At 36.5% G+C, this 18145-nt stretch overlaps 1 protein-coding gene across 7 annotated transcripts in view; it reads right to left on the minus strand.

The window, feature by feature from the left end:
• The window catches only part of LOC106879325 (kinesin-like protein KIF22), a 54184-nt gene that overhangs the window by 20779 nt on the left and 15260 nt on the right, over positions 1-18145 (minus strand). For 4 of the 7 annotated variants that reach the window (XR_016244483.1, XR_016244480.1, XM_089363894.1 and 1 more), the window contains exons 1-8: positions 14426-14552; positions 7511-7688; positions 5648-5775; positions 5410-5558; positions 4715-4860; positions 4323-4496; positions 2442-2517; positions 496-540 (exon numbers count right to left, since the gene is read on the minus strand). Coding sequence is in view for 5 of the 7 variants with exons in the window: in XM_089363894.1 (XP_089220020.1) it covers positions 496-540; positions 2442-2517; positions 4323-4496; positions 4715-4860; positions 5410-5558; positions 5648-5775; positions 7511-7662 (870 nt within the window). In the remaining 2 variants the exon portion in view is untranslated. Of the gene's footprint in view, positions 1-495; positions 541-2441; positions 2518-4322; positions 4497-4714; positions 4861-5409; positions 5559-5647; positions 5776-7510; positions 7689-8773; positions 9888-14425; positions 14553-18145 lie in introns of those variants that run through there. The other 3 variants (XM_052973167.2, XM_089363885.1, XM_089363881.1) reach the window with 3 other exon arrangements.

The following is an 18145-nucleotide window of genomic DNA, read 5'->3' on the forward strand; positions in this document are numbered from 1 at the left end:
TCAGTCATTAGGCTGCAGCCATACTAGGAGATTGCCTTGAAGAGTTTCCATCACATAAACCCCAGCCACAGTCATCATTTTAACTTCCGTTTTCCATGCTGACGTGAGTTACAACGGTTGGGAATGAGATCAGGAACAAAGGACACTTGTTGCCTGACAGAGACATTCATTTACAATTATCATGCAACATACATGAACATGCACACAAGCTTCTTTCAGTTTCCATCTACTAAATCCTCTCAAGCCTTTAGTCGCCAGGGTTACAGCACAAAAGACTTCTTGAAGATGCCACAGTGGGACTGAACTCAGAACTATGTAATTGGGAATCAGACTTACTACACAACTACACCAGCACCTATTAAAACAAAGCTATTAAACCACAATCAACAATGGCATATCCAACCATCTATGGAATGGTTTTGTTCTTTCACCTCAAATCCTCTTACATGGTTATCTTTCATAAATAAATGTTCAATTCTTGAAAATCATATTTACCTGTAAAAGTCTTGTAAGTTTACTGTCTCGATATGGTATTCTTTTCTGAAAAAAAATTGGGATACAATGAGAAAATGAAAATACAATAAAGCAAAATATTTTCATTTAAAAAGGTAGATTTCTTTACCTCATTTGTGATTTGAATATTTTGACTTTGGATTTTTCACAAAATTCTCAAATAATCTAAATATAACTCAGAATGCACTGCCAATTCAAAACCTTCAGCCTTGACCATTTCATCTTGAGGTTGACACTTTGTCAAAGTACCCCCATCCTATTTGTGCATGCAACAGCAGTTGTTTTGAGTTAAACACGGGAGTTGCACAACAATGAAGTCTAGATTTCTACACCAAAAAAATGCATTATGATCAAAATTTTAGTTTATTTTGTCTGAAATATGTGATCAGATATTATAAGGTGCTTTCTGTAATAAATATGCTCAGATTTGAGCAGCAATCAATTTCTAAGTTTGAAAGAAAAATATTTTTCTAACTCCAGCATACTTTATTTCAGCACATGGCTTAGCAGTTAGATTATTTGGCCCAGTCAGGAGTTCAATTCCTGGAAGCAATTCTAACATTGTGAGTGACCCCAGTGCACAACTGGTATTTATTTAATCAACCAGCAAAAGGATGAAAGGCAAAGTCAACCTTGGCAGAACTTGAACTCAGAAAGCTGGAGGACAGCATGCTCTTAAGTATTTTGTCTAGCATGCTAATGTTTCTGCCAGCTTGCTAAACTTAATATATTTCAGATTTTGGCACAAGGCCAGCAATTTCAGGAGGGGAAAGTTGATAGCATCTCCCAGTACTCAGTTGGTACTTATTTTATCAGGCCTGAAGGAATGAAAGACAAAGTCAACCTCAGTGGAATTTGGACTCACAATGTGAAGACTGACAAAATTCCGCAAAGCATTTCACCCAGCTTGCTTACAATTCTGCCAGCTTGTCACCTTAATAAAATTGATAAGCAAGCATTCTCTTACCACCATTAAATCTATAATCTACTGCCAACACGAGTCAAGTGAGAAAGCTTCTATATCAAGCCCAGCCAACTCAAATTACATTGTGGGCCACTTTAATCACAGAAAGTTTTTTGAGGGATGCTTGAATACTTTGAGCTAATAGTCAAATAATCAAATTACAGAATCAAGAATATTTCATCATCATCGATTAATGTTCGTTTTCCATGCTGGCATGGGTTGGGTGGTTTTACGGAGGTCTAGAGAGCCAGCATCTGCACCAGGCTCCAATCTGGTCTGGCAGTTTCTACAGCTGGGTACCTTTCCTAACGGCAACCACTCCGAGTTTAGTGTGTGCTTTTTACATGCCACCAGCACAGGAGCCAGTAAGGCGGGCCTGGCAACAATCACATTCGAATAGTACCTTTTACATGCCATCAGCACAGGAGCCAGTTGGGGGTACTGACATCGGTCACGATTGGATGGTGTTGAGTGGTTAAGGTGTTACATGATCAAGATCACAGGTTCAATACCAGCACCAGGTGGTGCATTGTGTTCATTCAGCTGTAAACAAGTAACCCTGTAAGATTTGTATTAAATTCAGGGGAAATATTATGATCTTGATGCCTTATGTGACATAGAATACGGGTGACCAGCCCAATGAATATTAGAACTCAAGACAATATCTAGGGTTGATGGATCATAAATTTATTATATATCCCTAAGGTAACTGGTGAAGGTGCCACATAAAAAGCTCTAAGCACTGGTGCCATGTAAAAAGCGCCCAGCTCTTGAGTGGCTGGCATTAGGAAGTGCATCCAGCTGTAGTAACCAGACCAAAACAATGGAACCTGATGTGGCCCCTGGTCTTGCCAACTTCTGTCAAACTGTTCCACCCATGCCAGCATGGAAAACGAACATTAAATGGTGATGACAAATGTAACAAATACAAAAACATAAATAATCAAAATTAAGCCTAACCCACCTGACCACTTCGAACGGCATCGACAACTTCATGGAGGACAAACAAAGATTTGTTGATGCATGAGCTTTCTCGCATCCTGAAAATAAAATTTGGAAAAAAAAAAATTATCACAAGCAAAATATTCCAATTGGAATGGTATTTTATATTTTTCTGAATAAAAGAATAAATTTTTAAAAAAAACTTTATTTTCAGTTTGAAATTTTAAGTTAATGAAAAAAAAATTTTTCAATTTAACTTCAAATGTAAATGTCATTTGAAAGTTTTGGCTGCTATTTCTAAAACACTGAACAACTGTATATAACAGACATAGGCAGCATTTTAAGGCCACATGAGGTGAGTTGCACCAATAAAAATTTTAGAAAGGCCAACCTTCATCCAGTGAATCTAATGTAACCATAACTATCACATTTCTATTCAGATGAGCCTGGTGTTGCCATCCGGTTTCACCAGTCCTCAGTCAAATCGTGCAACCCATGCTAGCATGGAAAGCGGACGTTAAACGATGATGATGATGATATAGTGCACTGAATAAATTAAAATCCAGGATCTGAGAAAACTAAGGACTGTCTGCAAAAATTAGAAGACTAATGTTGAAGACTACATTCACCATCAATGTTGAAGACTACATTCACCATTAATGTGGTCCATGAAATCGCTCAGGTTCAACTGAGCTAGTTTCTTTACAAACAATCAAACATTACAATAGACCAGTGGTTCCCAAACTTTTGGGGTCTGCTGCCCCTTTGACATCCAGGCCACATTCCAAACACCCCCACCCCAACTAACCATCACAAGCATAGGCCTTTCTGAAGCAAATTCAAAGCAACTGTATTTCACAAATAAAACAACCTAACAAACCCATTATTTTGATGTTTTTACATGAATTGCCACACCATTATTGCCCCACTTTTCTTCAACACCCCCTTTAGAACTTTCCCTGCCCCCAGGGAGGAAATACCACCCACTTTGGGAACCACTGCACTAGACCAATTGAGAAATTTTAACCCTTTCATTACTGTATTTATTTTGAGATGCTCTGTGTTTCTTTCAATTACTTTAAATGTAACAAAGAATTTAGTAAAATAACTTAGTTATCATTCAGCTAGTGTTAGGAACATAAATTGTGATTAAAGTTTGGAGGAAGATCTTAATTCAAAACTTATGAAAACAAGACATTTGTACTACAGAGCCAGAGGAGGTTTCAGCTGGGTTCGTAATCAAAGGGTTAACATAGTTATCTACGTTAACCCTTTCATTACTGCTTTCTCAACCCCTCACAGCTGAGAGATCTAATCATGTGAGTTACTTGGTGGCCTCAATGCCATGCAAAAAGTACTCAGAACACACAGTAAAGTGTTTGGAATCGGGGAAGGCACCCCATTATAGAAACCATGCCAAAAGTAGACACCAGAGCTCTAACACATCAGCTCTTCTGAAATCGTCCCAACCATGCCAGCATGGAAAATATGTTTAACCAATAAACACTGGCAGAAAATATCCATTTTATTTCATCCGTTTCAACCATTAGACTGCGGCCATGCTGAGGCACTGCCTTGAAATTTTAGCTGAATGGATCGATCCCAGGTTTTTTTCCCTTTATTTTCTACACCTGGTACTTAGTTTCTTACTGAACCGCTAAGTTACAGGGATGTAAACAAGACCAACACTGGTTGTCAAGTCAGGACAAACATACGATGGGCTTCTTTCAGTTTTCATCTACCATATCTACCCACAAGGTTTTGGTCAGCCCAAGGCTATAGAAGACACTTGGCCCAGGTGCCACGCAATGGAACTGAATCCAGAACCAAGTGATTGAGAAGCAAACTTCTTACCACACAGCCACAACTGTGCCCATGATAAATATAATGAAAGAATCCTCACCTCAAGCCTTTATTCCCAGATAATTTGTTATTCTCGGAGCCAGCCAAATCAACAAACTGTATTTTACTAACGCTGGTCCTAAATGGTGAATACACTTGGGTTTTCTCAATAATTACCATCAAAATGGTATGACTGCGACTGGAATGGCTATTCAAGTTGCTGGAAACAGTGGTTCTGAATAAAAGAAAGTGCAAATATCTTTTAAAGTCATGAAAAGGCAAACTAAAAACTTCAGAAAAAAAATCTCTTATGAGAAAGCAAAAGAAAGCAGGTCATTTCACCTGTCAACAAAATCACCTTGACGAAAATTAACAAAAAAAAAAAAAAAAAAAAAAAAAAAAAAAAAAAAAATTATATATATATATATATAAATGGAGAAATTCATGACATACCTTTGTGACATGGCAGGCAGGAATATGGATTCAAATTCCTCATAAGAAGCTATTTCTTTCACAGAAAGGCGATGAACTATGATGTTTTTGTTGGTATCTTCCCAGATTTGCAGATCAGATTTACTTACAATCAACAAGTCTATCACCTAAAACAACAAGAGTAGCTGTTACTGATATCATCATATTACTGTAATTATTATTATTATTATTATTATTATTATTATTAGTAGTAGTAGTAGTAGTAGTAGTAGTAGTAGTAGTAGTAGCGGCAAGGTGGTGAGCTGGCAGAATCGTTAGCATGCCAGACAAAATGCTTAGTGGCATTTTCTACGTCTTTACAGCCCAAGTTCAAATTTGCCTTTCATCATTTGAAAGTTGATAAATTTAGTTGATAAGTCAAGTACTGGTGATCGATGAGGAGACGTAATGAAACTGCCTTGTTTGTAGTTGTCTTATCTTGACCAAATGTTAATATATTTTGCAGACCAAAAATTCCATGCAAAATGCAGGACTTAGAAAAGATAGTGATGTTTGAATGCTTACACTGTTTTCACTATAAACTATACTGTTTTGTATGCCAGAAAATGTTATGAGGAAAGTGAAAGTTTCCTGCAGTCGAAACTGAAAAATTTTTTTAATGCAAAGAAATGATAAAGAATGAAAAAGAACTGAGTGAACTATTGAAACAAAAATACCTTTTCATTATAAATCTCTAAAAATGACAATTTCATTCTATAAGTATGCATTCCATTTGTAGCAGTTTCAATGGTCTGGAATAAATCCCTTAATGCTTGTGGTACAATTCCTGGCTTATCACTGGTTCCAATCATTGTATAGGTTTTTCCTGAAAAGATAAATCAAAACCCAGTCGTGAGACAATGTTTCAAGTAATTAAAAAATGAAAAACCAATTTAAAAAAAAAAAACTCCTTACCTGTTCCTGTAGCTCCATATGCCAAAACAGACATATTTTTTCCATTGAAGACTTTATCTAATTTAGGCGCCACAAAGGTTTTATAAACATCATCTTGGGTACTGTCAGCATCAAAGACTGTAGTAAACCTGAAGAAATGATCAGTAACACATTGAAGAAATTGAAAACAAGTTAATCAAGAATTAAACTGGAGGTTAAAGAAAATACAAGCAGTCAAAATAGAAAAACTGGTGTAGATCTCATTCCAAGTCCAGCAGTAGACAAGATACAGGCAGGTGTTTAATAGAATAAGATCTCAGTAGGGTTGAGAAACTTAAAAGATTGAGATTCTAAAGTAGAATGTAGCACAGTCTTCAATAATCTGTCTTAATACCGACCCATCTGACAGCTCCTAGTTCTATATGGACTTTGTTTTAAAGTTATCTAAATTTAAACTGTCCAATAAAATTTCATGTTAGCTTATGCTCAAAATACCAGGTTAATGCCGAAGTTATTTTAATTTTTCAAAACTAATAGAAAAAAAATAAATAAAACCAATGTATTTCAACAGAAATATGGTACAAAAGGATTAAGCATTACTCAGAGAAACACTTTCTTACAATGTGTCATCACCAACTGCTACAAGGACAAATGTTATACAACAGACGAGATAACAGATAAAAGTTAAGATTAAAAATAAATATGGTAAAGAATTAAAAATAAATATGGTCGCTTGACGTTTTCAGTACTTGTATCGAAGGATGACCCAGTGTTAATAATTGAATGTAGTTGGGGCTTCTCCATTAACTCAGAATTGCATACACTACTGCCTTTTATATGAGTCACAAAAAAAACTTGGCAAAGAGTAAGAAAATTCAAGCAAAATGTAAGATAGCTAGATTGGTTTTGAAGCTGAAACTAAATGTTGCACTGTTTAAACTGATTATGATTATGCAATGACTGTTTAAACTGATTATTGCAATGACCTTTCATTATTTTGAATACTGAAGTAGGCCAGAAAATTGTGATGAGTCTCATACTCTGCATTACCTTCATCTACGATTGCTACTTCACCCAAGCTCAGAAAATATCACCCAGTCTCATGAAGAAACAATAGGCTTTATCGTCATCAACAAATTAGCAGAGTTAGAGAAAATACAGACATGAGGTGACATGGTTGGTACTCAATACCCAAACAGTTCTGGAATTTACAGTGGAAAACAAGTTGAAACTTATACATCTTCCCATACACAATAAGATTTGAGTCCAAAACTGATTGGAACATCAAGTTAATCAGCATTCACAGAATACAATCACCACTACCACCACCACCCATGCATCACATCATAAGCACAACATCTGCACTTCAAGAACCTCCACTATCCCTTCTCAAAACAAATTGCTCTTCCTGCACTGGCAACTTATCTGCTGGAAATAAATCCCTCTTCACTGACTCACCATTGGTGTAATTTTATTGGTGATCTTTCGTTCTGACTCGAATTCTATAAACATACCACTCACTAATTTCCATGAGCCCGTGTTAGGTGTCAGTTGACGTATCTAAGTAGAAAGAGAAAGCTAATGGGTTGTACGTCTGTGTGCGTCCGTGCTTGTTCTGTTTTATGTATTTGTGTGCAATGTAGATATAAAGAAATTACACCAACAATGTCATGGATTTTACACACACACATGAAGCAGGTAAGAAGTTTAAAATGCGACATTGTTGGCGTAATTTCGTTATATCTACATTCCACACACACATAGCTTTCTCTTTCCACTTTCAATACGTCAACTGACAGTTGACAACACTTGCTCACAGAAATGCCCAAGTAATATGTTTACAGAATTCAAGTCAAAACGGAAGGTCACCATTTTATTACTCACTTGTATTTGATATTCTGAGTATAGTCTCTATGATTCACCATTTCCAAACTGTCTTTCTTACAGGTGACACAGCAAGCATCTGCCTCAATAAATTGGGGTCGTACTCGAACAGCAACCTCTACTCTATTCTGAAGTGCTGATTTAGACTCCATTGTGCTGCTCGCCAGGAGATATTTACCTGCAAAACATAGAAGACAACAGGTTAACTTGAGAGAAAGAGGTTTTCCAAACGGACACCAGAGTGCTATCTAGGAGCTATTTACCTGAAAAATACGCATGTATGATCATTCAATGTACTAGAAATAGTCAAATCTCCCTCAAACCAAACACCTACCTTAAATGTGATCTTCGATTACCTGCACCTAAAACAAGAAAATGTCAGAGACAACATCTACTGTTGGTTAGGCCTAGGAAGGCCGACAGGAAGCGGTGCAGCTTGCTAGGTCTAATCAACAGTAGTATTATTCCCTTCAGGGGACTGTCACATTATGTTGACAGCATAGAACTACTTCGATTTTTTTAAGGTTTTGGAAACACAGGCACGCATGCGCAAATCGAATATGGTGCGTGCCTGTGTTTCCAAAACCTTAAAAAATCGAACATGTGTGAGAGAGAAAGAAAAATAGGGAGGGAGAGTGTGCGTGTGTGTGTGTGTGTGTGTGTGTGTGTGTGTGTGTGTGTGTGTGTGTGTGTGTGTGTGTGTGTGTGTGTGTGTGTGTAAATAGGGAGAGAGAGAGATGAGTATGGATAAAGAAAGAGCTATCTATGAAAGATGGGAGGCGGAGACGGACTATGTAATCTGAACCTTTCCCTCCCCCTTATTTTTTTTACGGAATCCCACGTTTTAGGCTATGGAGATTCCGATTCTGAAAAAAAATTGGGCACTATCATGTTATTAACTGTCGAAGGCTATTCGTACGACCTGGACATGTGGAACACAATGTCAAAAATGAAAATCGCCACCCCCCACCCTGTGTGTGTGTGTGTGTGGGGAGGGGGGGATTTGGGGGTCCAACATTTTTTAAAGGGGGAATCGCATGACCGTGACATATAGAACACATTATCGAAAACGAAAATCGTCAAAATTAAAAAATAAAAAAGATACAGCCATTTTCCCTCAGTGTCTAATTCTAATGTCCACTTTTTTTTTTTTTTAGAAATGCGTAAAAAAATACGGAGATTATGATTCTGAAAAAAAAACTGTTTGAAAAACTGGCACTTAATGATACGAGGCTAATGAGATTTGAAAAACTTGGGACTTACTTTAATGCAGTTGAAGAGTAATTTTGTATGGATGTCTTCCGATTTATTCTTTTATTAGGTCCTATGGTACTGGGGTATCCGGCGAATTTGTCTACAATTCATCTACAACCACATAGATAAAATGTAGACGAATTCACCTAGAACCAGGTCAGGGTACCTGGAATTGTTATGTAGTCGAACGACACGGCTGATCTGAGAGGGGTACATAAAGCCCCAAAAAATTTGTGGAGTAACAATGTTTTATTAGCCTTCTCTGAGGGAATGAATAAATATCAGGCCAGGTATTGATGAAAATAGATACCTGGCCTTCTTACCCATTCTTATGTCCCTCTACGAACTTTCAATGTTTTGTGTGCATGATCTATAAAATTTTTAGCATGGTTCACCACGTAATGATGAGCAAGCTCTTTTCAAAAAAGAAAAGTAAAAATAGCGAAGAAATCTTGTGAAAAAGTGAAATTAAAGAGAATCCTTTGACCAGCGCAAAACATCGTGCTTGTGAACTGAAAATGGTCTTACCCATTTGAGATTTGGCTGTTATTTCTAGAATGTAGATAAACTGCTTGAAGGCCAAGGCCGTAGAATTGGGAGGGTTCGGGTTAGGGTGAGGGAAAAATCGGATCTCGTGAACTTTCCCAAAGCCCTCTCTCCACCACGTTCATTTGCGCAATTTTTTCTTTCATATTCGTTTTCTACAGTTTGTTGCTCTAATCCCAATGTGCACCCAGTTTTTAACACCCAGCAGGGTGGGTTTTTTTTTTTTTTCGTTAACGGGTGAGGATCTTTATATTGACCTTTTCATGTACATTAGGTCAGGGTAATTGATTCCATGCGAAAACTCCGACGTCGATGGCAGCGAAATTGGCTGTAAGGGTAGCAGCGAAGTGGAAATGGATGTGCAGGGCACAACACTAAAACCGCGAGCGATAGTGACAGAATTGATGTGGTTATGGGCATGGACGTTATCAAAAATGCTTTTTTCTTCTCAGTGAATCGGGTGAGGGTGAACTTAAGATATACCGCCCTGTCTCACCACGCGCCCATATGCGTCTCTTCCTTATGACTGCCCCAGGCGAAAACAGGACCACGAGGGTCCTATTTCCCTCACTTCGTCGCTTTCTATTCCTCTTCCGGTGCGGCCCCTTGACCGGTGACGTCACTGACCTTTTCTTCCAGTGCATCGCATGCCACAAAATGAAAGGTGAAAAAGCCAAATGGCTTTTTGGCGTAAGTAAAGAATACGTAAAACGTTTTCGGATTAAAATTGTTAATTTCAGAGGAAAATGTGATTTAAGGGAGATCTGGATGTTGTTTCTAGCACATTCCAAGACCTCCCTTTCTTTCTCACATCTATTGGTGTATTGGGGTATAAGCAAAAAAAAAAAAAATAGCAACTTAAATTTTTACTCGCACCCCAACAGAGCGAGACCGTGTATAGAAAATTATACTATTTTTTAACACACCCACCGGTAAAATTTTAAGGCACAATAAGAAAATGACTCCTCAAACACAACAGAATATGCTTCAACACACGAAATCACATAAAAAAATCTTGCAAACCAAATCCAAAAATGAAAAATTGTGTATTCAATAATTAGTTTTCATTGAGCTTCCCTTTTTAGAAAGATTTCCTGGGCATAAATGAGGTAAAACGACAGAAAAATTACACGTTGAAAGCAAAAGTAATTTTTCTGAGTTTTTTTCTTACAAAACGAAACTTGAAACTTTGAAAATAAAAATGAGTCAATATGTATGTGCATATATAAGCGTTTGTATAGAGTTCGAAATACATATTGCTCAGTTATTTGAACGAGGAAATTTTCAAATGTTCTATTGCGGTACCTCTCCCGCCACATGAACTCTATCAAATATGTAGGCAACGAGTTTGAGGAAGTGCCATAAAGCTGACAATACTTGCGTTTTATGCGAGTCCACATCCCTTCCACAAGATTTGTGTGGACACCTGTGACTTCATTCACAAATGAATGACAAATCTTCACAAGATATACGATTATTTGTTGAAAGTTTCATTAATAAGTATTTTTCTGTAAATTATGAGGCAACAAAGTCGAGTGGGGTATGTATATATACATATATATATATATATATATATATATATACCCCATCTGTAGTTATGACAGAAATTAAGACGAGGTTTTCTCATTAAACAAAATCAAACTTTTGAAATTAGCGCTATTTTGAAATCCATTCATTATCAACTGTAGAAGTAAAACCAGCGTGACTTATTTCACCACGACTATCCACGAATGGTGTGTTTAATTAGTTTCATAACAAAACGCTACAACACTAAAAACAAAAGCCATTGGTTGATTTGAAGGAGTAAACAACTTCCATTCAATGTCTTGCTTTGGTCTTAGCTTACCGAATCTAACAGCTCTTAAAATGTAGGCGCAATTTCCACAAGCAAATCTTAAGATCCTGTCGGGTGAATTTTTTTGCATCATCAAAAAAAAAAAATTAAATAACTACAATAATTTATATTACAACTAATTTGCAGGAGTGTCTGGTACGGGTGCACTTGCGATTTAAAAAAAAGAAACCCCATGTGTAAATGCGTTAACTGTAAATGGGGGGGGGGTATCTATCTACCTAATAAAATAATCAACCGACTGAATGAAAATTGCTTTCAGAACATTCTAAAACATCTTTCAGAATGGTTCACTTTTGAATAACATTTTAATTCGTTATTTTCACTTTTCTTAATGACTACTTCTGAGTAAGATTTTATTTCAAAATTTGTTTTATTTTCACTTTTATGACTACTTTTGGGTAACATCTTCAAATTCAAAATTTGTTTTATTTTCATTCATTCAGTCGGTTGTTTGTTTTATTAGATAGATAAAAATCCCACCACTTGATTTACAGTTTATACATATTTATATATGGAGGGTTTTGGGGGTTTTTGTTTTTTTTATCTCTGGTGCCACTGACTTGCGCGTTCACTGACTGGCACGGATGCGCTCGTCGGGTTCACTCTTAAGCTTAAGTAGTAGCGAGTGTTTTCCCATAAAACAAGAAAAATATTCTTGGATTGAGTGAGTACTAATTATTAGTGAAGGAACACGTTTGACCCTCCCTGTCTGAGATTCGAAACCAAATCTACTTGCATGTTGTTTGTCAAGCAATCTCCACACCAGACAACTAATGGAAAACACGACCTCCTAAGACCTTGCTGGTCACGGAAAGGTCAGTCCTTTGTTTAGGATTTGACCTATAATCTTGACCATATAGATCTATATCAGAGACCATTTCCTTTCTCGCCTTCAGCTGCAACACTTCCCTTCGTTCCTCACCCGCCATACTAAAAGAAGCTTACGGTTGAAATCAAGGAGGGACGATGCCTCCTTTACCCTTTTTTCCTTTCTTGTCAGCGCCGTATATTCCCCTCTCTACTAGCAGAAAGCAACTTCCACGCTATCGACTACTAGGCAGCGGTCGAACCTTTTGTAAGTCATTACGATTAGAGCCGTCTTACTAACCACTTTACGGGCAAATAAAATTCCTTCCATTTTTTGGTGTCAGTCTTTGACGTTTCATCACTAGTTTCTCAATTGTAGCGGTGTGTTGGTATGCAACAGCCGATTACCAAGTGTTTCTCAATCATCTGGTATGGAAATGCAAACAGGATTTCCCCGCTTGCTTGACAAATAACAAGCAGGTGGATTTGGTTTCGAATCTCAGGTTCCACTACAGAGTGATTTTCTCTGTAATCCAGTTTGATGCCCCTCCCCTAATATATTCCCTTGTAAATTTGAAAGATATTTTGGTAAATTTATAGTTTCACACCAGATTCGATTTCGGTAGTAAATAATTTTTTTCCCCCGCGGTTTTTTTGTTGAGGGGGGGGGGGGCAATCCCAATATTTCATAATTCTTCAACATGCACATTTTTAAATGACATTTACAGAAATTATCGAGAGTGTAGCTTACATAATGCTGATATTTCAAACAAATCTGGAGAAAAAATTGGAAGACGCTGAAGCAGAGAATATTAGAGATAAAAAATTCGGTAGAAGAGAGAAGAATAATTTCCAATTCCTTCAGAAAATTTTCGTTTCTAAATTTTAGCAATCGTAAACTACATTCAAAGACGTATCTCTGTAAAATTTCGTTAAAAAAAATATGCATTTTCCCGAAAGTTACAAGCGAACAAAGTTGGAGGTGGGCCGCCAAATGCAGACACGTCCTCATTAATCTCGGAGAGATATAAGACAAAGACGACTCGCAGAGAATGAGTAAAGTAAATTTTGTGACAGTCCGATACGGCGGGGGTAAAGGACATGAACCACACCCCCTTTCGGGGTCCCTTTTTTTTTTTATCTTTCTACAGAAACCGACTTTATCGAATCTGCTAAAAAAAATTTTGTTTTTAAATCGGCATTTCAAAATTTTGGTAATTCGTATTTAGAAAATGGATTTGGTTTGGCTGTTGTTTCTAGCTTGTCGGTTTTTCGGGGTGGGGGGGGGTCTTGCCAAAACACGTTTTCAAAATTTTTATTTTCCCCCTCCCCACCACTCTGGCAAAGAAAAAAGGGGGTGGGGGAAATTAAAATTTTGAAGACGTGATTCGCTGTTTAGCTGCTATTTCTAACATGTTGAGTTTTGTTTAGATACTTTTTACGTCTGCTATTTTAGGAGTGGAGGATGGGTTTTCTCTTTTGTTTTTAAATTGAAATTTTCCAGATACAATTTTTCTACGTATTTCGCCAAAAAAAATTTCTAAATAAATGAAAAAAAATGGGGGCGGATAATTAAAATTTTGAAATACCGATTTTTTTTTTTTTTTTTGCAGATTCGGAATCTCAGCAATGGAAAACGTTGGTTTCTGGAGAGAAAAAAAAATAACCAAAAGGGGCTGCGGTCCGTGTCCTTTACTTCCGCCTCCGATGCTCTATCGTTTCTGTCGCTTTTAGAACTGATAAAAAAAGAATGGGTTATAATTTTGGCACAAGGCTAGCAATTTTTAGGGAAGGAGGTTAGTCGATATCTTCTACCGCTGGTGATTTATCTTATCGACGAAAGGCAAACTTCATCTTGGACTCTGAACGTAAAGAGCCGGAAGAAATATCGCTAAGCGTTTTGTCCGACACGCTAGCTATTCTGTCAGCTCGTCGCCTTAATGATATTTTCTACTTTGTTAAGGTAAGGATTCGGGAAAAGCGCTGACAATAACATCCTCGTTTTTCGAGATACTATAATACACTACACCATCCTTGCAAGTAACAGAATTAGTTTAATATAAACAGAAAAATATACGTTACAATATTAATTAAAGCTGAAAATTTCGGTATTATAAACTGAATGTATCGCAAATAAATATGAAGACGATATTTTCGAAACGAATTTTTTAAAAGCTGAAATTGTTTACGTGAAGTATAATAATCGGGTTAACATAGAGAAATAAGGATAAATTTATAAGGGTAAACTATAAATTTACCGAAATAAGGAAAATATATCTGGTTATATTTCGTTTTGATTTTGACAACTTGCCCACTCAAACTTTTGAGAAGTGAAATTTGAATGGGGAAAAAAAATTAAAACGTTCATAAAGAAAAGCATCATATAAAAGCATTAAAATGAATAAGTAGCTGTAAAGAGATAGATAAATAAAAGTCTCGACAGTTATACATACATATACGAAGATGTCTAAATAAATGAATAGGTTGGTATGTCAGCGATGTTGTCTGTTTTGAATTACGCGCTGGAAATGAATGCTTTTATAACGGGCAGCGAAGGGAGATAACTCTCATGAGATTTGGTCTTCAACAAAATAAAAGAACGAAGCAACATTTTTTTTTTTTGTATATCATAAACCACGTTTTTTGTTTCGGTTTTTTGCATATCATAAACCACGTTTTTTTGTTTCTGTTTTTAGCATATCATAATCCACGTTTTTTTTTTTTTTTGCATATCATAATCCACGTTTTTTTTTTTTTTTTAAGTGGAATTCAAAGGAAAAAATTTCTGAAAAGTGAAAAAGGAAAAATTGCGCTGGGGGGGGGGGGGGGGGGATGATTAAAATTTTGAAGTGCTGAATTTTTTTGCATATTCTGAATCTCCGTTGCGGAAACGTCGGATTCCGTAGAAAAACAATAAAAATAAAAATCGAAAAATGGTGGGGGTGCGTATGCTGCACCACCGCAAAAAAAAAACACCCGCTCGCTCTTTTTTGTTTTTAAACGACAGAGTAACTTTTGAAATGAAGGGCTGAGAATTTCGTACATGGTACTTAGTTTGGTAAGTACCTCTCGGCTCTTGAGTAACTGTGTAACTTTATCCAATTGATAATGGTTTCAATTTTTGGCACAAAACCAGCAAATGGATAGAGTTTGTTTGGTTGCCAACATTTCGAAAATTAAAGTTTATCGAAAATTTTAAAATTTTGCACCTGGAGTTATTTCAATTTTTCCAGAAAAATGTTTTTAAAAAGGTATAGAAGTTTGATCATTTTTACCCAGTCAGGAAACAGGATATGTAAGCTGTCACTTTGTGCCTGACAGCACGTGTTGTCAACTGTAAACAAATCAAATTCTGCTCCGCGCACGCCAGATAATGACAGTTCATTGACAACTATGAAATTCAAAGCGAAGCAATGCTCATATGGCGATATTTAACCCCTCATAACTTTATTATTTTTTTGGTGTTTTCAGAAAACATTTGCGAATATCTATTCTACACATGGGAATTCATGTGACTGTCCAAAAATAAAGCACAAAAAATTTTGGTGCATGATTTAAGGCCTATTTGGCTGCTATTTTTAGCACATCTGACAACCACCTCAATGAGTGGAAAATATTTGTCAACACGTGCTTTCTCGCACACAAAAGACTTCTCATGTTCCGTTTGTTACTATGGAAACATGCATGAATATGTCTGGCTTACGGTTAGCTAAAGTATCCAAATTTTCAAACTTTAATTGCTAATAACTTTTTATTTATTGATTTACTAGCAGAAATACCCGGCTTTGCCCGGGTTAAAGAGAATAATGAAATCTAAAAACGCCGTCTAGACTACGCAACCCTCAACTGTTAGTAGCTACGATACCATATTTCTACATTAATAACTCTCCAATCCATGCCAGCATGGAACATAGACATTTAGTGGAATGCCAGTCTCTCATCTAGGAGGGCCTTGAAATCAATGTTACCAACTGGGGACTATGTGTGTCGTAGTGATAATAAAAAGACCCAAAGGAGGTCTGCAACGAAATAATTTTACTCAACACTTTGCAAGTGAATCAGTGGAGGCAAAGATGCGTCTCATTTACTTGACAATTTATGCACCACATTGCAGAAATCACAATGTAAGTACATCTGAAAGGGTAGTCTTACACTGTTGTACCGTTGAATTACAAATAATGCTCATCTGTTATGTTCGGGTTAAAATTTCATCCACATCAAAAATATATGAATTTTCATGGGAGTTATGGCCGTTATACATAGAATATAATTTCCAAATTTCATAAAGATCCGTTCAGTACTTTTGACGTAGTTTTGGATAAGAAAACAAATGACTAATGTGTGTGTTTGTGTGCATGTGTTTGTGTGTGATGGGTGTATATATGTATAGATATCTGTACACTTATATATATGTATATAAGTGTACATATTACATGTACATCTAAATATATATATATACATCTACACATGTGTATACATATACATGTATGCATATAGATCTATATCTATATATATATATATCTATGCATATACGTGTACATATACATGTATATGTATACATATACATCTCTTTCTCTCTTTCTCTCTCTCTGAAAGTATCTGTCATTACAGTATCGAAATGTGATTGTTTCAGTTAGTGGAATAACATGTACATATACATCTATATGTATACATATACATCTCTCTCTCTCTCTCTCTCTCTCTCTCTCTCTCTCTCTCTCTCTCTCTCTCTCTTTCTCTCTCTCTCTCTTTCTCTCTCTCTCTGAAAGTATCTGTCATTACAGTATCGAAATGTGATTGTTTCAGTTAGAATAGTTTCATTTTTAAAGTGAAAGTATTTGACATGAGTGTTTTTGTTTCACTTTTGACACGTAATACTTAAATAGTGGAGGAGATATTATGTTGCCGTGGGCTCGAACTCTGCAAGAAGTTAAAAATTTTTTTTGACTAAAACACAACTGGAACCCTAAGTAAGGCATCTGTAAAATTTGAATGAAATTGGTTGCGTAGTTCTCGAGTTTTAGGGATTCACACACACACACACACACACACACACACACACACACACACACACACACACACACACACACACACACACACACATTCTCATTTTTATATATATAGATAACGAAAATGATTTTCATGTAATTCATTAACCTATAAAGGTATATCATTACACCGAATATGTAATCAATTCGAGCAGAATTGATGTTGGCAACCAAACAGACTAGATCCCAACAAGTTTTTAGGGATAACATTGGTGACCAGTAATAAAGTCACAGGAAAAAAAAAGTCACAGTTAATTTATGGTGGTCGGTAATAAAGTCACAGGGAAAAAAAGACAATTTATGGTGGTGGCCAGTAATAATGTCACAGGGAAAAAATGTCATAATTAATTTATGCTGGCCACTAATAAAGTCACAATTAATTTATGGGATCTGGACTAAACTCCCTAGGACAAAACCTCCTCGGACAAAACCCCTGTGACTTTTTTTCCATGACTTTTTCCTGTCACTTTTTTTACCTGGATTCATAACATTGCACCCTGTGTTCAACAGGTACTTATGTCATCAACCCTGAAAGGATGAAAAGCAAAGTGGACCTCGATGGAATTTGAACCCAGGACGTAAAGAGCCAGAAGTATTGCTGCTAAATATTTTGTCCAACTTGCTGTTTCTTCCAGCTTGCAGCTATCTTCTACTGATTAATAATTTTAAGAAAGGTATTTTTATATACTTGTGTTTTGAGTTCTATTCTTCCTGTTCGTATTACCAAACTTGTAAATGCCCACTTAGCTATTTAATTCATTAAAAGACTCAAGTTGGCAGAATCGTTAGCGCGCTGGATGAAATGCTTAGTGGTATTTCGCCCGCCACTACGTTCTGAGTTCAAATTCCACTGAGGTTGACTTTACCTTTCATCCTTTCGAGGTCGATAAATTAAGTACCAGTGAAACACTGGGGTCAATGTAATCAATAATTCCCCGTCCCCCAAATTTCAGGCCATGTGCCTATAATGGAAAGGATTATTTAACTATGCTTAAAGAGGTAAGCCAACAGAACACTAAGAGCATCTAAAAAAATGTTTAGTGGTATTTCTTCTGGCTTTTTACCATCTTGGTTTCAAATTCCTCCAAGGTCATCTTTGCCTTTCATCCTTTTAAGGTCAATGAA

This window comes from Octopus bimaculoides, chromosome 1 (assembly GCF_046866305.1).
Source record: "Octopus bimaculoides isolate indiv1 chromosome 1, ASM4686630v1, whole genome shotgun sequence".
In the NCBI taxonomy this organism is placed as follows: Eukaryota; Metazoa; Mollusca; class Cephalopoda; order Octopoda; family Octopodidae; genus Octopus; species Octopus bimaculoides.